We start from the raw sequence: 26,338 nt of genomic DNA, 5'->3' as shown, positions 1-26,338 counted from the left end.
CTCACTCCTGACAGTTCACATCAATCATAGGGTGCTTGCTGATCCTACACACAGCGCCATGTTTTAGTTTTGATTAATTACAGGATCAGATGTCAGGTATAAACAAGTATTTATTAGGATTTATTTATGTAAGTTATAACACAAGCAGCATCCGCCATTGAGGTTGTCTCACGGTCTAACGGAAGTCACAATATAACCTCTAAACTAATAACTAAACTAAATCTATAACAGTGTTATCGTGCGTTCTTTTAGTTGCGGTATTTCTTTGTAGAGCAACGGCTATCGGTTTCATTAAACATTACATTAAAAAGTAAGACCTATTTAATAGATGGTAAAAATATACATGTACAAAGCAATATGTTTATAATAATTATTATCAATCAAGCTCAAAATTCTTAGAAATATATAACTTCGGTATTTTAGAGCTGTTTGTGTCACTTTTGTTTACAAAAACTACATGCATATCACTATTAAAATGTTGTATTTAAATCGTTTACACCAGGTGAAAATTCAATTTAAAAATGGTTTATCAATTTTATATATACCAAGTACGCTAGTACTTGTGTATTGAAATCATCACCAAATGCTCATTATTTTACTGTCTCGTGTCTCGAGTCTCGAATTTTTACAAGACAGTGTCTCGAGTCTCGTCTCGAACTTAAAAAACCTGTCTCGTTCCACCTCTAGTGCTAATACTAGTTTCTAGATAGCAGTATCTAGTACAGGTCTTCTTTTGAGAACAATATGGAAAATGAAGGTTATTTTCAACCATGAACATTCTCCAGTATGATCACGTATTGCACCCTTTCCACACACCAGCTACCAAAATATATCCTGCACTCCCTATATATGGAAGACTCAAATAAGCATATTTTAGCAGCTTCTATTACAACTGTGGCTCACCTCTCTAACTCTGTAAAGCAAATATATGTAAAAAAAACTTTGGCATGCATGAACAACATCCATCATTCCCTACATATATTTTGTTTGAAAAACAACTGCCAGAAAACTGCCACAACCTGGGCTGAAAGATGAAACATAAATTGTGAAACATTCCTCTAGGTGGCTATGTGGATGCAACTCAGTTGAAAAACATCTACAGAGTTGTGTCAACTTTGCTGCAGCACTTAGTTTTGCCCAGTTTGTTGAAGCACTAAACTGTGCCCCAGTTTGTAGAAGCAGAGTTGGGTCAAAATTAGCTTCAGGCCAAAGTTGCAGACAAGTTTGTAGCAGCGCTGAGTTGTGTCGAAGCTAGTCACAGAACTGAATTGTGTCCCAGTTGGTAGCAGCACTGGTATGTGCTGCTCACATACTTCAAGCAGTATGTGCTCGAGAAGCTTGCAAGAGATACATGTCATTGAAACCGGACTATAGTTACTGAGATTTTCTCTTTCTCCCTTCTTAAAAATAGGGTTACATAACTGATGAGGATTGAAGTTGGTTATATATGTTTATATCCCAATAGTAAATAAACTTCAAAATGTTTAATAAATTCAGTGTCAATGAATAGAAGTTTAAATGAATTACTCGTGAATGGAAAACATTCTATGCACACGACTTTAGTGTAGAGCAGGTGTGGGAACGCTGCTTGACAAGATGTTTATTATCGATCAACAACTTACAAATCATTTTTACCTACTTTTCAATTTCTAAAGCTGCAGCTTTTCTTTTTTCGTACAATCTGTCATTTAGTTGCTTTATTATAGTAGCAGGAAGAACATTTTCTGCGGCAGAAGCCATCGCCAAAAGATACTTGTAAAATAAATCCCCGAGATCCTGAAGGATGCGCGTGACTTTCACGACGCAAGTGTTATATAATTCGACAGTGCTACTCCGTCCCGTCATAGCGTCAGGTGCTAGAGCTTGGTAGCGATTCCAATATTCGTCTGAGTTGTAAACAGCTCTCCACCGCGATGCTCAAATAGGTTTTTGTTACGCTATTGAAGTGGTGTCTGTGTAGGCAGATAGCCGACGTTCCATGCTTTAACACATGTACTTATTAATTTATTGTTATTGCAAGGTTGTAGTTGCATATGTTTCATTATAAATCACTAGTGTTTTGTTATAGAATTTGTTTTTGTGTGGGTCATTTTTGCTGTTTAAATTCAAACCAAGCGTTGCATAAACCAAACGAATGTTAACTATGCATGACAATCAGATTTATAATATAATCATTTTGCTTATTTTTTGTTTCGGTTAATCATTAAATTGTAGATGTTGTGAAGTTTGCGATATTAATCCATAGTATTATGGAGGACGATGACTTTGGCATCACTCCAGTTCTTCCAGTTGCAGAAGATTCTGACACTCTATATGAATTGGAGTTGCCACCGGCTAACGGTTTAGACTACCTTCGTAGAGTCAGGTAAAAACTTTCAATTAACTGACCTATAAATTAGTCCTGGATGTAGCATAAGAGCTGAATAACTTATCAACCATTATTGTAAACGGGTATAACATGCACATCTTGACTATCATGTTACTACAAAAACGCACAGTATGAAAGTATGCCAATCCATCAATATAATGCATATAACCACAAGTGTAAATCAGCTCAATGGTGTAATGCCTTATCACTGGCGATTCATATTCAAATGTACAAGCACAAGCTGCTCGAATTGTTTACCTTAGTATGATTCACCATTCTTCAACATTCTCCTACTCTTAAACATATATGTTTTTAGTATTCCCCCAAAGTAAAAGAAATAAATGAAATCACTGCTGCCTTATGTTGTCACTATTTACAATACGATGGTTCTCCTTTAGTTTTATATAAATTTCCTGCAACTGTTTTCTCATTAATTTCATATTATATTCTTAGAGAGTGTAGATTTTTTTATAACTAGATTATAACAGAAACCGTATTGTACACCTAACTCTTTCCTGGAAAGGGGTGAAAAAGTATGTTTCTCTATATGTACGTTTTTATTTTTTAGATTATTGTTTACCCTGATTTATTGTCATTAGTTTTTCTAATTCTTGTCAACACTTCACATTATATTTTATTAGCTATATGTCATATGTTAATCAAGCTTTAAAAACTTTTAGTTTCACGGTGTTAAAATGTAAATATGCCGCAACAAATACATCTATACATCTGTGCTCAACTTCATTACAAAATTCCGGGAGGGCAGTTACATAATTCACAACCACATGAAGCAGATGAAGTTAGCATTAGTTATTGTTTCTATTAAAGCTACACAATAACAAACCAAAGCAGCAATAGCTTCATGAAAATAGCCGCAACCATTGGCAAAACACTCTGTGCCCATGTTTCTCTTTGGAGAAAATGATACAATCTAGTAGTTAAGGTCATTGGTTTTCAATAGATATGCTGCTAATTTATATCAGTTACTGTAGGACAGTTTTTAGCTTGTGTAAGCATTCTGCAATAGGAGTTGTAGAGCTTGTTATCAGTTGTAGTAGCACTACAATTGTAATCTCTAAAGTGCCGCGTTGAGGTACAAAATGGACTGCTTCATGTAACAAAATGACAACATTTCTATCTAGCGATAGTGGTGCATTAATATTAAATTGAGATGAAAACTTATAAGAATCCTATGAAGTGCAAAACGTTAGACAGGTAACAGGTTTTTAATAAATGAGTAACAATATTGCATGAAGTTAATATAATATTGGACTCATTGATTGCGTGCATAAGCAGTTTTCATCCAGAGAGAACATGTGTAAATGTATTAACATGTCATTGATGTCAACACCAGTTACAGGCATTGTCAAAGGAAACACCTAATTCAAATGCGTAATCATAGCTAAAAGGTTGTTGAAGTAAAATAAAAATGGTCTTGCTCTCATAGGCCAAGCATTTTATATGTCATGAGTCTCAAAGGTTGCAAGAGAGGCAGTACTCGTATCCATTCCAAAAAAGGTTATATCGATTGAATTTACCACAAACTGTTGTCTGGCAGCAATTACTACTGGACTCAGTTTTATGTCATCTCGAATTGCTTAGCCGTTTTGAGAGGAAATAGGGTAATTATGAAAGAATGAAGAATAGTTAAAGATGATACAAGATACAATACCATAAATCATAAAATATTTAAGCCTTGTCAAAATCAGTAGCTAATTATTTTTAATTCGAAGGACAGAAAGCAATGAACACCCACGGAGATTGCTAAGGTGGCACAGCAGGTAGTCGGTTACATACTAAAAATAAGCTGAAAAGTAGAAAGCCTGAGGACTTCAACCTTCAAATTGTCCTTTCTTTCTATTATTGACCTTTCTACTGCTTTCTTAATCAACTTTTTGTTAGCTAAATTATCAGCAGTGGTTTGCGTTTAGAAAAACAGGTAAAGAGAGAGAGAGAGAGTGGCTTAGCTCTCCCATATCACTTGTATCTAATTCTTTTATCAGCTAGGAGAAAATGACAAATTATCGACAGAAAGACAATGACATTTTTCACATACACCCCAAAAAACAATTTTTTATCGAGCCTGTATACAATGGAATGCAATTTAAATGCTATTTAAGATTGCACACCGCTAGCTTTAGACTCGTACTAGACTAGCATTATAGCCCTAGCATTATAGCCCGCAGGTGGGTGTTTAAGAGGCTGATTTGTGGGAACCAAATCGAGTTTTGAGACCAAATATTTTAACTGACCTGGTTGAGGACCTGAAACATGTGTGCGTGGATGAAATCGGCCCACAAATGTGAAAACGCATGCGTTCATGCAGACTAATAGACAGACACAATGACATAGTGGCATTGATGAATGTAGATATGTATTAGCATACACAAATTGTTCATCAAATGCACAAATCAGCAACTAGAGAAAGTTGCTGCAAGTTTCATAATATTTGTTTTATCTTTTTGAAGTTGTGATATTTGTTTAACATTTATTTTGGCTTTTAGCAATGAGTAACCGGCTTTATACACTGTCAAAATGGTTCAAAGGAACCACAAGGACAGCTTTATACACTGTCAAAATGGTTCAAAGGAACCACAAGGACAGCTTTATACACTGTCAAAATGGTTCAAAGGAACCACAAGGACAGCTTTATACACTGTCAAAATGGTTCAAAAGAACCACAAGGACAGCTTCATACACTGTCAAAATGGTTCAAAAGAACCACAAGGACAGCTTTATACACTGTCAAAATGGTTCAAAAGAACCACAAGGACAGCTTTATACACTGTCAAAATGGTTCAAAGGAACCACAAGGACAGCTTTATACACTGTCAAAATGGTTCAAAGGAACCACAAGGACAGCTTTATACACTGTCAAAATGGTTCAAAAGAACCACAAGGACAGCTTTATACACTGTCAAAATGGTTCAAAAGAACCACAAGGACAGCTTCATACACTGTCAAAATGGTTCAAAAGAACCACAAGGACAGCTTTATACACTGTCAAAATGGTTCAAAAGAACCACAAGGACAGCTTCATACACTGTCAAAATGGTTCAAAGGAACCACAAGGACAGCTTTATACACTGTCAAAATGGTTCAAAGGAACCACAAGGACAGCTTTATACACTGTCAAAATGGTTCAAAAGAACCACAAGGACAGCTTTATACACTGTCAAAATGGTTCAAAAGAACCACAAGGACAGCTTTATACACTGTCAAAATGGTTCAAAGGAACCACAAGGACAACTAAAATTTTGTTTGTAGTAGCTCAAATTTTGGTTAGCAATTACAAAAAAGGCTGAGGGCCTATCTAAAGAAGGGCAAATGTAATTAGTGGTGCAGACATGCCCGAAAGAGCTACAACAAAAATGAGGCGATAGGTTCTATCTTTATTTGAAGATTTATTTGAGTATCAATGGCAGCCGTTTTTAGGGTTATACATGTTTGCCAGGTTCAGTTCAACTTTGTAACTAACTTTTGCTATGTTGTCATGGACACTGTAGTATTTGATATTTACTATCACATATCGATCTACGCTCTGTATCATGTCTGAGGATTAGGCTGTCTAAAATGTTCTATATTGAGATATTAATCATTGCTGATTCACTTGTTCATGGATTGCTAGTGAATTTTATTGGCTGAGATCAAGTTTGAATGAGTTTTGATGTAGGTGATTTATAAAAACAACTTGTGTTAGCAGTACTAGTTAGTAGTAATCACACATGTAATTGCTTTCAGTTCATACATATCTTATCTACTGGTCTGTTGGGGAGGATTGTGACTGCAACTGGTAACTGCAAAATAGTAGAAATTACCAATCATTTTACAAACCTGTGCTTTCGATTGTGAACTGAATGTTAGCGATCTCGCTACTTTAAGAACAGGTCAACTACTTTGCTTTTAGAATGGAAGCGAGGTCGTGTCCTTCCACTGTTACTGTTGAGCTCGAATTACCGTTGCAGGCAAAATCACCGAGCTGTAGTGACAAGGTCATGTCAAGGTCGACCATGAACTATGTGAGTCACAGATATTTGTGTTCTTACAGATGTTTTTATTTGACTTGATTATTACTGTATATAATATAGTGACTAGAGTATGCGAAGATGGCAATGGATTGGTAAAGGTTGGTTCACATGATATCGACGTATGTCAGTGCTGTCCTCTCCGCGATTATTCGTCCACTAAGCGCATCGTAAACTGATGGCATCGTCAAGACAGCGCGTCTACGTCGAGAAATATTATAGCTGTCAAACTTTTCTATAGCTCGCGCATCCACGACAGACTGTGCAATGTGTACCTCTTAGGCTATGGTGACAGCCTGTGCAATGTGTACCACTTAGGCTATGGTGATTGGCTGTCATAGATTGCTCAATCTATATTTTCTTCCATGACAGTCGCTGCAGGACTAGTATTTCATCGTTTCCACGATCGGATTGTATAATGAGAATGCTTAGACCACGGATCGTTCACTGATGTAACTGCGAATGGGTTTGTGATAGTGTAAACATAGTTATCACAGATGATCACCCGAGTATCGTTGTATTAACGTTAACACACGGCAATATTTTCATGCTTTGAATGGCTTCGGAGGTGCTGCTGATGAATCAGAATCAATAATACTCGGCTAAGCTCTCCCCGATGGAGGTAAAAAATTTCAGCACTCAACCACACGGGTGTCTAATATGAAAATGTTTCGCTGCTACTCTACTGTTTCTACTTGTTTTGTCTTTACATGAACATTGACATGCCAAGGATGGGTTACTTGTACGAGGAGGGCGTAATAGTCTCCTTTTTAGTGGAACTACATAGTTGACTACGCATAAATTGAAAAGTGACCATGGCCAGAAAGCGAGTCAACTTTACCAAGTATATTTTGTTTTGAAGGATCCATCGCGAATCTTGGAAATATCCATAGTGCAACTTTGAATCGTCGAAACAGTAGAGTGGAAACAGTGAAACAGTGGGCAACTTCGAAACCATTCAAAGCATAGAAACACAGTGAATGTTAATCAGTATTTAGCTACGAATTGTCCATGTTTCATTTTATCATGACTGTTATCTTGCTCAGGTGCCCCAGTCCTCTCCTGCACCTCTAGGCTATGCCCCGAGTCTGGAATGGCAGAAGTTCCAAGTAGCTGAGTTCTCAAAGGTCAGAATCGTAAGTTGCTATAATATTTAAAAATAACAGTAATTGAGGCTAGATGTGGTTTCTTTTGCAAGCTCTGCCGAGTCACTGCTGTTTTTCTCTTATTTCATAGAGGCTTGCCAAGGAAATACAGGATATGAGGCGGAAAGGTTCGCATGCAGATGTGAAGCTGGTAAGTACTACTATATAGGCAAGAGAACACTAGTCTTTCTGATTTGGCATATAATCTCACTCTGAATGCGGCTCAGCTGTTGGGGAAACTATAACTATGCTTCCATAACGTAGTTCATCAGCAACTCAAGGTCATTCGCAAGATGGAAACATCGTAAACCCGTGAGTCTGCCAACTTTTGTTACTCATAAATTCCACCGAATGTTTCATGCTTGCAAAAGATGAAAACAGTATTTGCTACAGATGCGCAAGAAAATGTTGCGTAAGCTATTCCATTTTAAACATTTTCAACACTTCAATTGTTTCCATTTCAAAATCGTGATGTTAAGCGAGACAAGATTTCGTGGCAATGATCTCTGACGTAGAATGTCATATTTTTTTAACAAAATGCCCGTATTAATCTACAACATGCGAACATCCGTTGAAACATTTGTCACAGTAACTCAATGTGCACACAACTCCAAATGCAGATCGTCCGCACCATGGAAATATAGTATTTAACCAGTTTTAGTTGTGAGAAAATATCTGAATAGCTAACTAAAAATAAGCTATTGCTTAAAACTAACACTGTTATAATTCACTATATTTCTCTGGTGCGGATAATGCGGATCTGGAGTTGTGTGCACCTTGAGTTACCATACGACAAGATTCCAATAGGTGTTCGCGTGTTGTTGATTAATGCGGGCGTTTTGTTAACAAAGATAAGGAATTCTACGCCAGAGGTCATAGCCAGAGGTCATAGCCGCACCCTCCTGTCTCACTCAGTAGCACTTCTTTTAGACACAATGGATTTAGCAATACATTTCCTTTGCATGGTTATCCTGGCGCTGTGTTTCAGAATTAGTATTGCTTTTACACAATAAGTTCTATCAGATACAGCAATGTAAATATCTCTTCATCGCTGAATGGAGTGTTCGTTATTATTTAAAAGTATAAGTATTATGTGAAAGTTATTCTTTGAGTTGAAGCGCTTGGAACTGCTAAAAGCGAAATAGAAATGACTGAGATGTGGAAAACATTTTAAATGGAATAGCTTACACCCCATTTTTTGCAAACCATTCACATATGCCGTTTTCATTATTGGCAAGCATGAAGCATCTGATAAAAATTTGCGCGTAACAAAACTCGTTTGAATCGGAGGTTTTTTGCCGTTTCTATCTTGCAGATGATGCAAACTCACGGATTGTCTACGTCATGGATAATCCATGTCATGGATTATCCATGACGTGGATTATCCGTGTCATGGAAACAAAGTGAATGTATTCCAGCAGGGCTGCTTTGCCTCCTTCTCTGTGACACATTTTATAATCTTTGTGATAATGAGAACAATACAATCAGTCTTAGTTTTATAGAGTCATTCAGCTATACGTTCTACAGAACATTCCAGATTCATCCATGTACCACTGCAATCTCCAAGATTTGCATTAAGACTTATTTGCCTTCCACTGAGACATAATTTGCCAGGCTGTCGTACTATCTATTGATAGTGTGGCTGTCTTTTTACCTGTGCTGGTGCATGATTAGTATCTACATACTGTGCGAAAACTACTGGAATTGGCAAGATAAATAAGGCCATTAAAGGTTGACTTGCAACAAAATTCACATTACAGTTATTTGATATGAAAAGATTCACCATGTCTTACTCTGTTGTGTTGTAGGTGCGAAATATGTGGAAAGGTGATTACAAGCTCTTAAAAGCTCAAAAACGAACAGAAAATCGCAGCCACACGAGACAGCCGTAGTTTGGATTCCCTTTTCAAAACGGCTCAAATGTGATGTAGTTGTGAGAAATGATTTCTGTTTACACTTTCTTGCAACCTTATTCGTCGAAATATTTTCTTAAATATATTTCACGCATTCAATAAAATTATGTCTATTGTTCTTACGCGTCTGTTTTATCGTCATCGTAATGCTGTCACTTTTAGCAGTGATATCTTATAACTTACCGTAAAAATTCGTTTAATTTTTTAGCCTTAGCTTGAAGGAGTACATATCATTGTCTGATAATCATGACGAGCCTGTTGGTCACTTGTGATAATCGAAAAGTGCTGCAGAAATTATTTGCGAAGTATTGGATCACATGATCAGATTACGACTTGCCGATTAGACCAAGCCGAAACAAAACTGTAAAGTAGCGAGCATCTATATTCTATACGGGGTCTTCGGTAAAACCCGAAGTGTTTGTCATAAACTAGTACTACGATAAGTTTTATATTGAGCTTTTTATTGGCCTTTCAATTCACGTAAGAACATACGTGACAAGACGATAACCAAATTGCGTAGCTACGTCATCAAAATAAAAAGATTCCAATCTACGGCGGCTTTTAGTTTTTGAAGTTTTAAGAGCTTGTAATCACATTTCCACATATTTGGCATATACGACACAACAGAGTAAAACATGGTGAATCTCTTGATACCAAATAACTGTAATGTGAATTTTGTTGCAAGTCGAACTTTAACTGGCATATTTTCAGATTGAACTTGCATAAGCCAGATTTAAAGCTTCATCGACGTTCTCCTCATCAAATGCTTCATTGTGTTTCCTCAGTGCACTCTTGTCTCCAGCATTCAGTTTTGTACAGTTCGCTGAATCTCATTCTTGCTTTGGATCTGGGAAGTCAATGACATGGCCAAGTCCTTTCTAATAGCCTTGATATGAGTCGTTATGTCGGCTAAAATTTGCTATTCTGGATATGACCGTCACTAATTATTAGTAAGTTTAGCAATACAGATGTTAGCTTACTCAAATTAGTCATTGGCAATTTGCCAGGCTAATGGCAAGTAGCAGGCAACTACATTACTTGCCATTGTTTATAAGCTGATTTTTAACACTCACGCAACGCCAGGCATTCGGCTAGTACATGTATATGACTTAAATTGTATAACATTTATAAGCAAATTCTTTGAGATAGCGTTATGTTTATTTCTATCATATAAATTGTATAAACACATTTGATAATGTAGAGGGGTCGATGGGATACAACAGTGGGCAAAAGTAAAAAGGTATAAAACTATAGCTAGTAAATATAATGACAACATTTCATGTGACGGGCTATGTACAAAGTTTGTATGAGAACTGAGCAATCAACACGGAATGTCATGGAATGCTTGATTATGTACAGGGTCTCTGGAGCATTTAATAAGGGTATATCTCATGTAAATATGCATATGTATACACCAAATATATATGCATATTCACATGAGATATATGGATATACTTATATCATTTGACTCGAAAACTGTCATGAGATTTACAGCGACTAGTAAAATAGCGGATAAGTCAGCTAAGTCAGCAGAATAACACACTTACACATATCCAGCGACTATGTCATTGGTTTAGGTTATTCTATAGATATTGTTTGAAGTTTGTGGATTACATCCGCATAACAAATATTAAACATTAATTCCGACAAAGAGTTGACCACTTTTCAAAAAACTTTAAATGAAGGTTTTTGAACCAATAAAGGATAATGCCAATAAATAAGATCACAGAGGTGCAAATTTGTCTTTTACAATCGAAACCGACGCCAGTGTCTTGTATGTAGCAAGTTGCGACGGTTTTTTCTTCTCTGTCGTCTTCTCCTTTTGGCTTTGCCTTGACGTTCTTGCCTGGAGGGTCTCGGTGACTCTTTTTCACAAATAAGTCCAATTCCAATTTGACTCGCATGTTTCTTTCCTGTCATGAAAAAGTTGTGTTCACATGGCCAGAACATCCACTGATTGAATTCTGATTTGTCAATAAGAGCGCAGCTGAGTCTTTCTATCTCATTCACCCATCCGTTCCATTCCGAGATCCACCAGCTAAACTCTAAAGGCTCTGAATTCGAGTCCCATGTCCAGTTGCCTCGTCCAAGACGGTTTGTTGCGCCGATCCAGTAGGCGCCTCCATCTGCAAAATAGTTGTAGATAAATGTACATGTAGGTAAATGTACACGTAGGTAGGCGCCTTTTACAGTAAGTTACTTGTATATAGTAGAGTATACTCTACTATATACATGTAACTTACAGTAAGTTACATGTATATAGTAGAGTATACTCTATTATATACATGTAACTTACAGTAAGTTACATGTATATAGTAGAGTATACTCTCCTATATACATGTAACTTACAGTAAGTTACATGTATATAGTAGAGTATACTCTATTATATACATGTAACTTACAGTAAGTTACATGTATATAGTAGAGTATACTCTATTATATACATGTAACTTACTGTAAGTTACATGTATATAGTAGAGTATACTCTACTATATACATGTAACTTACAGTAAGTTACATGTATATAGGAGAGTATACTCTACTATATACATGTAACTTACAGTAAGTTACATGTATATAGGAGAGTATACTCTATTTTAAAGATGAACTTACACAAAATTTCAATAGGTTTTATCAGAAAGTATCTGCGTTTTTCTATCATTTGCGATTGTTTTTGATGTTTGATGGAATCTGGTTGCCAGGATGTTCCAACATTAAAATTGACAAAACTTGATCATGATTGAAACAGAAGAAAAATACCTGTGAAAAGGCGTCACTAGTTGTTACCATTGCAATAGTTGATATCGGCTATTACGATCAAGTTGCAGCATTACGCGTCTCTATTCTGTCAGTCTCTTTACAACTTTAGACGTCATAATCGCACTTGGGCTTGATCTGAGCATTATAACCGCAATAAAGTTTTATTGATTTTAATCTTGGCACATCCTGGCAGTCAGATCACCTCAAACATCAAAAGCAATTGCAAATGATAGAAAAATAACGATACTTTCTGATAAAATTTAATAAAATTTTGTGCAAGTTGATCATCGCTAACAGCGAGATACAGGGGGGATAACAGCGAGGTACAGGGGGGATAACAGCGAGATACAGGAGGGATAACAGCGAGATACAGGGGGGATAACAGCGAGATACAGGGCGGATAACAGCGAGATACAGGGGGGATAACAGCGAGATACAGGGGGGATAACAGCGAGATACAGGGCGGATAACAGCGAGATACAGGGGGGATAACAGCGAGGTACAGGGGGGATAACAGCGAGATACAGGGCGGATAGCAGCGAGATACAGGGGGGATAACAGCGAGATACAGGGGGATAACAGCGAGATACAGGGCGGATAACAGCGAGATACAGGGGGGATAACAGCGAGATACAGGGGGGATAACAGCGAGATACAGGGGGGATAACAGCGAGATACAGGGGGGATAACAGCGAGATACAGGGGGGATAACAGCGAGATACAGGGGGGATAACAGCGAGATACAGGGCGGATAACAGCGAGATACAGGGGGATAATAGCGAGATACAGGGCGGATAACAGCGAGATACAGGGGGGATAACAGCGAGATACAGGGCGGATAACAGCGAGATACAGGGGGGATAATAGCGAGATACAGGGGGATAACAGCGAGATACAGGGGGATAACAGCGAGATGCAGGGTGGATAACAGCGAGATACAGGAAAATAACAGCGAAATACAGGGGAGATAACAGGGAGATACAGAGGGATAACAGCGAGATACAGGGGGATAACAGCGAAATACAGGGGGGATAACAGCGAGATACAGGGTATAAAAGTAAACTTTTAATAATGATCCTCTGTGTTACAATATTATTCTCGGGCCTGACTCTTATATAAAAACATACTATGATGAAAATTGTGTATTACTCCTGCTGTTCACATGGCTGTGAAGAGATATTACAATGCATTTTTGTTTTGGTTCTGGCTGCTTACTTGTATGGTACGAAAGTCTGCCATTAAACCCTTTTTATCAACATTCCCTAAAGCGATAGTCTTAACACAATGATAGTAACATATTTGACAATCGATTTAAAATTGTTCCGATAATGAGATGTGAGTGATAATACAATTTTGTGTGAGTCAAGGTAAAAATTTTAGTTTTGTACAAGTGTGGCAACAACCTGACAAATGTGACAACAACCTGCCGAGAGTGACAGCATCCTGACAAGGGTGGCAGCAATCTGACAAGTATGACAGCATCCTGACAAGTGTGACAGCAACCTGCGTAGGATGCCAGCATCCTGACAAGGGTGGCAGCAACCTGACAAGTGTGGCAGCAACCTGACAAGTGCGACAGCATCCTGACAAGGGTGGCAGCAACCTGACAAGGTTGACAGCAACCTGACAAGGATGGCAGCAACCTGACAAGGTTGACAGCAACCTGACAAAGGTGACAGCAACCTCATAAAGGTGGCAGCAACCAGACCATGGTGGCACATTGGTTGACCAGAAATGTTTGTAGCATATTCAAGCGTTTTGGTCTAAAAGCTGGAACTTTACAAAGAGTAAGGAGGTTACAATTGATCTACAATGTATATACATGTAAGATGGCCTAGCAAGAGGTGTAAGCGTCCCTTAAATGAGGAGTTGTTCTATCAATGTAGGAAGCTGATTAAATCTGTAAAGACATTTTATGTTGTCCAAGCAATAGAGCTATTATCTACCAAAGCGATAATCAGTCATGATATGGTGATGCTTTGCGTGACTTTTCTATGAAATAAATATCTATACAGTGCGCAATAAAAGAGTGCCATCTACATATTTTGGTATCACTCTGACCAGCAGCGTAGTTCACTGGTTCAGCATTGTATTAGAGAAGATAACTTCGAAGTCTCAAATTAGACTTTAAGCTTCACTCCGTATTCTTTGGCGATCAGCATTTACTCAACATAATTCCTACGGCATTCAGGAAACTTTTCCTTTGGAAGTGCACAAGCTTTCCTGACACGCCTGATTGTGGCGCGAAAATATTTGACACTGCCATCTCTAAATAGTTGATGGGAGGCACTTGTTTTCTGTTTATTGTTGACTAGAGATGATTGGCATTGCTATAAAAATTCTTTCCACAAATATTTTTTTCCGTGTCTGCGTTTAGCAATTCGGATATTGTGGCAGAGGATGTCAACAAATCGAGCTTCGTCAAATTCTGAAGGGAAGTTCACTAGAGTCTTGGCATCTTGCAACAAGTGGCATCTTGCAACAAGTGGCAGGCTGTCAAATAGATGTTTGAAAATCTTCTAGTTAATTATGTTTCAACCAGAGATGGCAGCTCTGCTAGCTTATCTTGACGTGAACCGATTGATGAATTTCTATCGCGGCCATTATAGATCATTTTATGAAAACTTATAATTTTATTTGTTGGCAGCATTTAATCAGTAAAATTTTTAAATCCAAAAGTGCTGTTGTTTTTCTATTTTAAATTGTAAAATGTAATCAGGAGTTTAACTCATAGAGTTCTCTTTTAAAGAGCTATGCTGAGAATTTCAAGTGTATCAGATTTAGCTTGTTGAAGTTGTACCATTTGCTACACTTTGTCAATTTCTCAAGCAGTAACATGTTGCTATTAACCATATTATATATATAATATATATTAATTAATTATATATATATTTTATATATATTACTCACAATGCATCATAGCACAAATAAATATTTATACACAAATATATATATACACACAAATATATATATTTATATATATATTTATATATATATATTTAAATATATATATATTTGTGTATATATATGTTTGTGTATATATTTAGTATATTTAGTATATATATACTAAATAGTATGAATATACCATAAAACCTCTAATTGAACACCATCTCTATTTGAATGCCACCTCCAATTGACCGCCGCCCTGTGAGAAGGTTTAAAAAATAGACCGCCATTCTCCAATTGAACGCCACTTCCATTTGAAATTATTTGATCTTTCCGAGCCCATATTATTAATTGATCAGTAAAAATGTGTACACAAAATCGTATTAATAATGAACCGTTTATATCAATAACAGTTGATTCTCTCGTTGTCTAATTCCAAAGCTTTTCGTTTTTTTCATTAAAACTTTGAAAGCAACACCGTATTAATAACGGTCTCAGGCTAGTAGTAGCTCTCTGTTTAACACCGTCTTTCTACTTCGCATTAGCTTACATATATAAAAAAAACCACTTAAATTTACGATGGTAGATGGAACTTGAAAAGCAATGCCATAGAAATAACTACTAACTATCTCAGGCTAATAGTAGTTCCTTGTTTAACGCAGTCCTAATACTTCGAAGGACACATATATAAAAACTGGTTCGCGAGCTCTGGGCCAAAGGTTATACATGTATGTTTAGTGAGCAAACTTTTAGCGCTGCATCAGCGCTAAATGCAGCACGTGAAAGTTTTGCTTTGCCAAAAAATTGTTTGGATGCTATCGACTGGTTCAGCAGTAGAAAAATTAAAGCCAGAAGATATTGTGGAAGGTATTAGTCAACTAGAAAATGTTCGTTCCATTGAAAGCAACAATCAAAATGTAGCTATCCGAGCAAACGATTGAAATATTCTTTTGTTTTAAAAATGTTAATTCTTGTTTCTGCGTGTAATATAAGTGTGGTTCGTTTATGTCATTTGTTCATGAATATATATTTGTATCATTTGATAAATTATTGTTGTATAACTTCTAAATATGCAGGTTTATAGCATGTTATTTAATAACATCTTGCGGCTATCTTAACACTGCTTACAATGGATCGATGCTTGTAACTCCACTTCTATTGCACATAAGAGTTAGTTTTGGTTGCAAACTGTAGCAAGCATATCAGTGTGTGCAATGAGCTTTTATGCAAGATTGCTAAATATAGATATAAAATGAAAATATGTCTTCAACTTTAGAATGAAATAAAAATTGCAAATGCCAACAAATTGCAAAGTAGGACACAGGTTATAATACCATCGCAGGTCAATTGCAAGCAATAGTTATTAACTGGTAGATATATTTCTCAGTTTTTTATGCACATTAAGAGATCTTTGACAAGTTAGAGGTAAGTTAGCATATTTATTGCATTCAAAATTTTTAATATCGGTCCACCGGAAAAAGATGGCAAAATATAGGTGACATTCGCGTCGCTCGTAATAGGGCTAAATTTATCTTGCGAAAATTCTGACGAGCTATTTGAAAAATAGACCGCTAGCTTCTATTTGAACGTCGCCTCTAATTCACCGCCTCCAATTCACCGCCACCATAGAGGAAGGGTTGAAAAATAGAGTGCCATGGCGTTCAATTAGAGGTTTTACGGTATATTATATATACATTATCGTCAGATTGTCAGTGGTTGCATGAGGAATGATAAGGAGAGAGTAAGGAGAGAGCACTCAATACACTAAGTGAAGAGTGAATTGTACTGTAATATTAAATATAAAGAGCGCTTAGCTATTAGTCAATCTCTACAAGTTTGTTTCAAGCAGATATAGATCTGCTCTCAGCAAGCTATCACCTGGTAGCGATTTGTAATTATAACAACTAAATGCTCTTTACATTTTACATAACAATATATATATACAATAATATATAATAAATAATATTGATAAATAATATAAATATATAATAAATATATATATATTTATTATATAGTTATTATATATTTATATTATGTATCAATATTAGTTATTAATATTTGTTATATATTATTATATATGTTAATAAATAATATTGATAAATAATATAAATATATATATGTATATATGTAAATATATCCGCACTTATGACATGTTACTTAAGGGTTGACTTGCAACAAATTTCACATTACAGTTATTTGATATAAAAAGATTCGCCATGTCTTACTCTGCTATGTTATAGCTGTAAAATATGTGAAAATGGTATTACAAGCTCCTAAAACCTCAAAAACGAGCAGTTAATAGCAGCCATCACAAAAAACGGTGTAGATTGGAATCCCTTTCCAAAATGGCTCAAATGTGAGGTAGTTGAACACGATGTGCCTGTTTACACTTTCATGTTACCTCATTCCTCGAAATATTTCCACAAATATACTTTTCGCATTTAATAAAACCATGTCTATTGTCCTTACGTGTCTATTTCATCATCATTGTACTGCTGTCACTTTGAGCACTGATTTCTCAAAACGTACAGTAAAAATTTGTTTAATTTGTTAACCTTAGCTCGAAGGAGTGCATATCATCTTCTGATAAACATAAGGAGCCTGTTGGTTACCAGCGATAGTCGAAAAATGCTGCAGAAATTGTTCGCGCTATCTGGCAGATCTGTGTTGCATCACAGATCTGCCAGATAGCCTGCTCAAATGTTATGATATATTTAGAACATATTTGAGAGCAACCAGCATAACAAGCGTAAGAGTACAATTAGGCTTCCAATGACATCATGGATCACATGGAAATTATTTGTAAACAATGAGTTGAAATAGTTGGGATGTTTCATTTTTATATATTTATACCATCGCATCCCTCATAAGCTTGTGTCTTTTGTCATCATAAATATTGCCGTATTATTATGGTACCCAGTTTACTGTTATTTCTTACCATGTTCCTAGTTCAATTTTTTATCGAAGACTGATTTTGTTTTGAAAATAGATGCGTTGAAAGCTCAAGCAGGTACAAATGAGAGCTCCTGCTGGGACTAACTATGTACGCTCCATTTTATCCATTCTCAACCGTCATTATATTCCGCAGATAGTACTGCTGCTTCTAGTTTGAAACCATCACAAATATTTTCCCATCTTTAGCAAAAAAATAGTTCTAAACAAATAAACGCCCTTTCAGTGGCGTTTCTGCACTCAGAAAATAATTTATACACGGTGTGTTTGTTAAGCCCCATTAACTGAGTGGTATGTATGCTTACGGTGGCTGTGTCGATTATTACTATTTGATTGGTGGGTGGAACATACATAACACTGACTAGCAACTTATTGTAGGTGGTTAATAAACGCTGAAGTATATATACACGTAGATACATATATATTTTGAAATTTGGTAGGACTTCAGACGGTATTGCAAAGTAACTCAGTTGATATCTTTGACTTTTCTACATTATCTTCCTGTTTCTCCTCTAATATATTGAAGATTAGTTATGAATTTTTTTATGTTGGCTCTATGGAATGTGTTATAACTTGAGACAAACAATTTACCTTAAAACGAGGTGAAACGACTAAAAAGTTGAATAGTACTAATAAATGTTTATTCTGATGCACTGGTTTTTTGTTTAATAGGAATTTTTCCTAATTCGAGAGTGCATCACATTTCATCGCTTGGAAATCACCCATTGTTGAGATTTATTTTATTCTTTCACCAGCGCTACATCATTTTTAAAGAACTCAAACACTCACCTAGGAAATGCACACCCAGTGCCAAGTTCATTACTCGATGTTTTGTGTTAGCTACTTTGAATGCTGGTCAACACTTGATAAGGCAACTTACCATTATTCGCTCTGATCATAGCCTCTACCATTCTTTGCTCAGACTCACTGTTGATCTCGACTAACTTGCTGCCGTGCAGCTGACAGTAGGTACTGGCAAGGTGCCAGGTCAGCTCGCTGGAACCTACTATATGATAGCACGAGTCCTTGTATCTGATAAAACCGACAGGACAGGCTTCTGCTCTAGGGGCAGGTGCTACATCATCCACCTCAAACGAGGTTTGAAGCGAGTCACCCATTAGAATGTCCTCTCCATCAAATGCCACACTATGATTGGTTGAAATCATTTTTTGTATAGTTGAGTTGTCATTTGCTAGTTGTGTGGTATTCAGATACGTGTCCTCGGTTTCATTGCTTGTGTCTGTAAGAAAGAGCGTAAATAGGGCAATTTTGACATGTGTCAGTTTAATTATATCGTGACAAATTTTTTGTCTGAAAGGTATTTAGGCTTTACACAACTTTTGACACAATAATAGTAATGATAACAATGGTAATTATAAGCATGAAATATGATAATAATGGTTATAATTAAATAAAATTATGATTGCATATGGCAATTGTAAGTCTATATAATATATACTAATAGTAATGCAATTGCTTTGCTGCAATGCTGATAGTGAATCTAAGAGAATGACTCAAACAATATTTAAGTATTTATATTATAAAGAAAGCAATAGAAGCTTTTTCTTAAGAGAATACATTGAATAAGTCTCCTATTGGTCAGTTGAATGTTTAGTAGAACTTATGCTAAACATAAATATCCTGTGAGGCGTTGAGTTGAGAGCCCAATCGCTCCTTATGTTTACACCAAATTAACTTGCAGCCGGCTTAGTGAATAACCCTTATGTATTGGGTTATAGTCACTCGCGCATGGGATAACCCTTTTGGGTAACTAAAGATGTCACCTGCTCCTAGCATTCAGCAATAATTTTATCCATTGTGACTTGTTGTTTTGGCTGTCAATCACATCTGGAAGAACAATCAATAGTATCTGCCAACTTTAGCAGTAATTCTTAATTTATAATTATGTTTTTGATACTTAGCGGGAGTAGACGTAAGTGTGATTGTTTTTTATAACATTTTATTTCACTTTCAAATCTGCGACAATAAATTTCATAAGCAAGCAGATAATCACAACTTTGGCTGACTGGATTTTACTATGTTTTGCTAACCAGCCAAAACCAACTGACCACTACCAGAATTAATGATCAATGATCAACTGATCAATAACATAATCAACTAATCAATACCATAATCAACTAATCAATACCATAATCAACTAATCAATACCATAACCAACTGATCAACACCAGAATCAACAATACCAGAATCAACCAACTAACACTAGTTTTTTGATATTTTTCAGCAAATATACTAGCAATTCATGTAATTTATTGGTATTAATACACGACTGTCATAGTTTGAGTGTATTTTGCTAAAAGAATAGGAATGATATCCTGTTTGATTTGTAATTGTCAATATTTTGGCATGATTGCACGAGCGCAGTTGCGCAGGTTGCTGGAAAATGTTGGGTTTCATCATTTTCATTCAGCAGGCTGAGTCAGCTAGCTAAAACAGTCGATGTATTTGGCTATTTCTAGTTGAATAAATAGTAAAGAGACGGTCTCAGCTACTGATATAATTGGCACTTGTCTAGGCAGAGCTGGCTTTGCTAATCATCAACAAAATCACATGACATTTTTCATTACCAAAATTTAAAAGAAATGAAAGGAGACAAATCAGGAATTATTGAGTGAGTTGAACTAAAGTGTTTTAAAGGTTGATAATCTAATAGTGTTAGGGAGGAGCCAGCATAGTGAATTGTAGTGACAGAAAGTTCATAAGTTGGAAAATATGTTGGTGAATGTAGTATGCTGGTATCCCGGAATAAAAAACTACTTTTGTCATATTTGTGAAAGGATAAAATAAAAATATCTTGGTTATAGTTTATGCAGGTAGGTTCATTATCTATGTAAATTTTAGTTGCTCTGTCAAAGTTCCTCATTAAAACCGACTAATAGCTGTAGTGGGTGGTCAGATTTAGCTGATAGTCCAGTCTAACCCATTTATACAGGAAACATTGCATTAATAAGGCCTACATACATTGCACTATATAATGTATAATATACTCTACTGCATGACGTACTTTAAAATATTTAGTCTGTGAGAAAAATAAATTACACTTTGAATACAAAAGAGTAAAGTAATCGCTCACATGATATGCTCACATGATATGGATGATATGCTCACATGATATGGGTGATATGTTCACATGATATGGATGATATGCTCACATGATATGTATGATATGCTCACATGATATGGATGATATGCTCACATGATATGGATGATATGCTCACATGATATGGATGATATGCTCACATGATATCGATGATAGGCTCACATGATATGGATGATATGCTCACATGATATGGATGATATGCTCACATGATATCGATGATAGGCTCATATGATATGGATGAGCAGTGAGCTTGCAGGTGAGCAGTGAGCAGGCGAGGTCTTGCGAAGGCTTAGTGAAAAATGGAAGTCTGAATTATAGCTTAACACAAAAATATCTACTTAAAACTCAGAACGCTTATATTCGAATTTGGTGCCGTAAACTAACGGAATTCTGTCAGAAACCACCGCGGTTTGGGCGGCAGTGGAGCACCATCTATACATCGGACAACTGACCTTTATCGCGGATGTCTGCTTTATCCAAAATAACGGCGTCCATTTTAGGGAGGATCAATGGTATATGTTTATGTGAACTACTGAGCAGGCTGATTCAGACTTTCGTACAATACATCACACAAAAGACAGTAACGAGGCACATCCAATTTAGTATCCATTTCACACATTGAAACCTCCGCCTGAGAAAATTAGGGGAGTTGTTTCCCCCTGATTTTATGCCCTAGTAAACTCGGCTGCATAGTTTTTTTGTGCATTTCTGTTTTATGTAGGATTATGGAGTTTTAATTGCTTTGATGCGCGATACGTGCCTGATACGTGCTCGTGTGTTCTTGAGGTATCGCCTGGTGTGTTCTGATGTATCGCCTGGTGTGTTCTGATGTATCTCCTGGTGTGTCCTGATGTATCGCCTAGTGTGTTCTGATGTATCGCCTAGTGTGTTCTGATGTATCGCCTAGTGTGTTCTGATGTATCGCCTGGTGTGTTCTGATGTATCGCCTAGTGTGTTCTGATGTATCGCCTGGTGTGTTCTGATGTATCGCCTAGTGTGTTCTGATGTATCGCCTAGTGTGTTCTGATGTATCGCCTAGTGTGTTCTGATGTATCGCCTGGTGTGTTCTGATGTATCGCCTAGTGTGTTCTGATGTATCGCCAATATATGGAGAACGCTTCTAACCAACTGATAAATGCCTCACAGAACATTAGTTTCTGATGACACTGATTGAAGCTCTTGATAAAAAAGATTAAAAATTGACAAAGCTAGAAAGCTTCTCTCCTCAACAGCTAAAGCTTTACACTAAAAATTTTTGCTTTTTCCTTCATAAAAAATATACACTCTATCAGACTCGGTTTACTACAAAAATTATGTTTTTTCTGTTTAGCTTTAAAACATCACTTAGTTGAGAAAGTTTGAAAGAAAAACTATTTATTCTACCTGATTTCTGTTGGTTTCATTGAGTTCTCCATGCTTAGAGCTTCAATATGATATTCAGTTGAAAAGGAATTGCGCTATACGAAATGCTCGGACAGAGACTAGACAGTTATTACAGTCTAGGATCAGGGGAATGGCTTCATAGTGTTAATAATCTGTTTACTATCTGAGCTTGTCAAACTGGTCCACTAATAAGTTTTTGCTGTCAAGCTTTTAAAATATTGATGAAGGTGATTTAGTTGTTGTTTCTCTTGTTTCTCGGTTAACTCTTTTCCTCAAATGAACTCGATCTTTGTGAGCATTCAGTTACTTTTATTGTTAGGTACTAGTCAAAAATCATGTTTAGGAGTAATTTTAAGCTCATCTGGAGGGTTTATCGTTTACACTGAGATACCAAAGCTATTCATTGTTTCTGTTACCACCCGTTCTATTGCCTGGCACATCCTGTTTCGTCTACAAATTCTCCTTAAATCTCCTGATGACTATTGTTTTAAGGAGATGTCAGAATTTATAGACACCACCGTGTTATTTTAACGCGAGTTACAACACTGCAAAATCTGCCTGTTGTCTGCTTTTGTCAGGCACAATAGTCTAAACGTTGTTGTAAGCTAAAACAGAGTTGCGCTCTCGTGCTATCAAGGGGCTCGTTGTCGTGTGGCAATTCTGTCTTCTTACATTATTTTCTAAGCGGTTGTGTGACCTTGCAGAAAAGCTAACAAACATACGCACAAGTTCTGTTCATGAATAAAATGTTTTTCAGGATTCATTTGGTTTTATCACAGAATTGAGTGGGGTCTTTGCAATTTTCTTCAATATTGCTATTAGAGTTCACAGTAAGATATCATGTTTTTTTGTTATTATAAAATTTTATCTTACAATGATATTACAATTTTGATTAATTTTAAAGCACTAAAATGTTTCGACAACGTTAATTAAAACTATGAGGATACATACAATATGAACTATATATGCAATCTTTACTATAATAAAATGCATGTCTGTCCAAAGCAACGCTGAGAGCGTTAGGAAAAAATATTGCAGCCCACAAGAATTGAACCTGGTCCTTCTGATACTGTGGTTAGCATGCTACCATTTCACCACTTCACCACTTCACCACCAATCCAAGTGTAAGAATAATTGCATGTAGTTATTATACATGCCGATATCTCACAGCGCGCGGGACAGCTAGCGATCTCTCATAGCGGGTGGGACAGCTAGCGATCTCTCACAAGGGGTGGGACAGCTAGCAATCTCTCACAGGGGTTGGGACAGCTAGCGATCTCTCATAGCGGTCGGGGTGGGACAGCTAGCGATCTCTCACAGCGGGTGGGACAGCTAACGATCTCTCACAGGGGGTGGGACAGCTAGCGATCTCTCACAGCGGGTGGGACAGCTAGCGATCTCTCATAGCGGTCGGGGTGGGACAGCTAGCGATCTCTCACAGCGGGTGGGACAGCTAACGATCTCTCACAGCGGGTGGGACAGCTAGCGATCTCTCACAGCGGGTGGGACAGCTAACGATCTCTCACAACGGGTGGGACAGCTAACGATCTCTCACAGGGGGTGAGACAGCTAGCGATCTCTCACAGCGGGTGGGACAGCTAGCGATCTCTCATAGCAGGTGGGGCGGGACAGCTAGCGTACCAGTAATAAATAATAGAGTGTGTGCTTTATGTAGATAATATTCTATTTTCTAATGCTCTTTAGACTGAAGATAAATAGCAGCTTTCTTTAATACAACATCGGTGCAGCTCGCTTATCAGGCCATATATTTCTAATGTCTGATGGAGATTTCTGGTCACGAGAGGCCCAAATAAATAGATATATCTAGTAATTAGTGCCTCCATCTTAATCACCATTCTCTATTTGGTAGCCGTTTCCGCCAGTGTCAGGTTATACATACTGCTTCAATCTAGTCGCTGCAGGACGCGCCATCCTAACCATGCGACATCTCAACAATGAACTGACACCTCATTACAATATTAGGTAACATAAGGACGGGCAGCCTTTCTCGGCAATAACGAGGCAAGCTTGGAATTGTTTGCTCGAGTGCCGAGGTAACTCAAGCATTTGTGACCGCCACCATCGAGGCTCTTTATCTCCTCGTATTTGACAAGGTGTCATTTAGACAAACAGGCCTGCCACCATCTCCACCAGCTGCACTCGCTCACATGTGGCATCAATCCTCCGATCGCTAATCCTTGTTACGCGTATCAATGACCTCTTCAAATCCAAGCATTGTTTCTCATCTCCTGCTTGGTCAAAAAATCTCATTTTACGTTTTTCATTCACATGGCCATTATTCTATGTTCGTTGGTTTGATTTTTCTGATTTTCTCACTCATTATGGCTGTCCAATTAAACTTGGACAGCTTGTATTGGTATACCCAGCATTAACTCGAGATTGCAGTTCTGCCAGCTTCAGTAATTTTATCATCTTGTATTACATCAGTACATTAAAATTGAAGACGTAACTCCTATCATAGAAGCTCTTTATACTTACCCTTCAAGGATCTACATGTAGGTATGTCTGATGAGATAGCGCTATAACGATGGCTGTGCTATAAGGCATTGTTTCTACTCGGCTTAACAAGATCGATTAGGAGCCATTATTAATGAATAGAATTCTGCTCCAATTATACGATCATATGATATATGTATGCAATATATCATAGATATAATCTCATATATAATATATATATTCAATACATCATATAATGTAATATATGTAAGTTAATTTTTAATTTATATTCAGTACATCATATATATATAATAAATGTTATATTTTTCTTATAATTTGATGTATAGTATAGAATATTTAATCTAATATATAATATATATAATCTAATATAAAATGCAGGGTCTGATATATAATATATAATTATATAATATGCTGGGCAATTTACTTAGTGTCTTGCTTGTTAATTTGATGCCATTGACAACGATGCTAAATCATTAAATACATTTTATATTTTGCTGACAACCTCTGTCTTATATATCAATTTGGCAGCATTTCTCATAAACCAGCACTTCCATACATGGCAGTGTGTCAGCTGATCAATCTCACAAAGATAACGGATATTGAGCAAATCGTATAAACTATGGCTATTCCTTTATCAAGCCTATAGAAATAAGATATTCACTTACCTTGTTCGATTGCAAGGGTAAGATTTACCAACGGGTTCGCTGTCACCAGTTGTAGAGGAATATCCGTGAGCACAATCACACACAAGACAGTTATATAGCTAATCATTTTTCTTCCGCAGTCTCGTGGCAGCAAGTGTTGCTAATTTATCCAAATTAAATTATAGCGATGTGCAAGCATGGAAGAGTCGCTGCGTAGCACCTTGCATATCGTGCCACTAAATGGAAAGGTATGATTGCACGACGTTTATGTGAGTGGCATGCCATCTCCTTCTGCCACACTTGAATATAAAGTGTCACCACGGAGCTGTAGATAAAAACAAGTGTTTTAATAGAGAAGCCTTATATGTAAAGCTATCAGCAATTATGCGCAACACTTGCCTAGCCATGTCATGCCAAGGCATATATGTGGCAGGCACGACATGTCACACCAGTGTCATACCTGCGCTGCAGTGTCAAGCCTTGTGGCATTGATAATCGCTACAATAATAACATACCAATCAAGCCTACTTTTGGCATCCGTAAAATCTCCTTTTCTTATTGGATGAGAGCGGCTATAGGGATGTTTTTCTCTCGTAGCTCACGTAAATAAGAATTGGAGACAATGACCCGATGATGATCTAGTCAGACACTGTTTGTATTTTG

General features: G+C 36.9%; 3 protein-coding genes across 6 annotated transcripts in view; 1 reads left to right on the top strand and 2 right to left on the bottom strand.

Annotated features, from left to right (window-relative positions):
* The window catches only part of LOC137386793 (protein VAC14 homolog), a 38,654-nt gene extending 36,897 nt beyond the window's left edge, over positions 1-1,757 (bottom strand). Inside the window, exon 1 of the mRNA XM_068072941.1 lies at positions 1,640-1,757. Within this exon, the coding sequence (XP_067929042.1) occupies positions 1,640-1,740 (101 nt within the window). The 5' untranslated portion in view covers positions 1,741-1,757. The remainder of the gene's footprint in view (positions 1-1,639) is intronic.
* Positions 1,758-1,925: 168 nt separating this feature from the next.
* Positions 1,926-26,338, top strand: part of LOC137387528 (gem-associated protein 2-like) — a 35,557-nt gene continuing 11,144 nt past the window's right edge. For 2 of the 4 annotated variants that reach the window (XM_068073977.1, XM_068073975.1), the window contains exons 1-4: positions 2,209-2,365; positions 6,276-6,387; positions 7,440-7,529; positions 7,630-7,689. In XM_068073977.1, the coding sequence (XP_067930078.1) occupies positions 2,250-2,365; positions 6,276-6,387; positions 7,440-7,529; positions 7,630-7,689 (378 nt within the window). In that variant the 5' untranslated portion in view covers positions 2,209-2,249. Of the gene's footprint in view, positions 2,021-2,208; positions 2,366-6,275; positions 6,388-7,439; positions 7,530-7,629; positions 7,690-26,338 lie in introns of those variants that run through there. The other 2 variants (XM_068073976.1, XM_068073978.1) reach the window with 2 other exon arrangements.
* LOC137387527 (C-type lectin domain-containing protein 88-like) lies at positions 10,597-26,116 on the bottom strand. The gene is made up of 3 exons (XM_068073974.1): positions 25,697-26,116; positions 18,930-19,289; positions 10,597-11,577 (listed from the first exon to the last, which is right to left on the bottom strand). The coding sequence occupies exons 1-3, from the start codon at positions 25,800-25,802 to the stop codon at positions 11,198-11,200; spliced, it is 846 nt and encodes a 281-aa protein (XP_067930075.1). The 5' UTR covers positions 25,803-26,116; the 3' UTR covers positions 10,597-11,197.

Source organism: Watersipora subatra, chromosome 2, assembly GCF_963576615.1.
Source record: "Watersipora subatra chromosome 2, tzWatSuba1.1, whole genome shotgun sequence".
NCBI classification, from domain to species: Eukaryota; Metazoa; Bryozoa; class Gymnolaemata; order Cheilostomatida; family Watersiporidae; genus Watersipora; species Watersipora subatra.
Note: the sequence above shows the minus strand (reverse complement) of the source record. Positions and strands in the feature narration are given on the sequence as shown.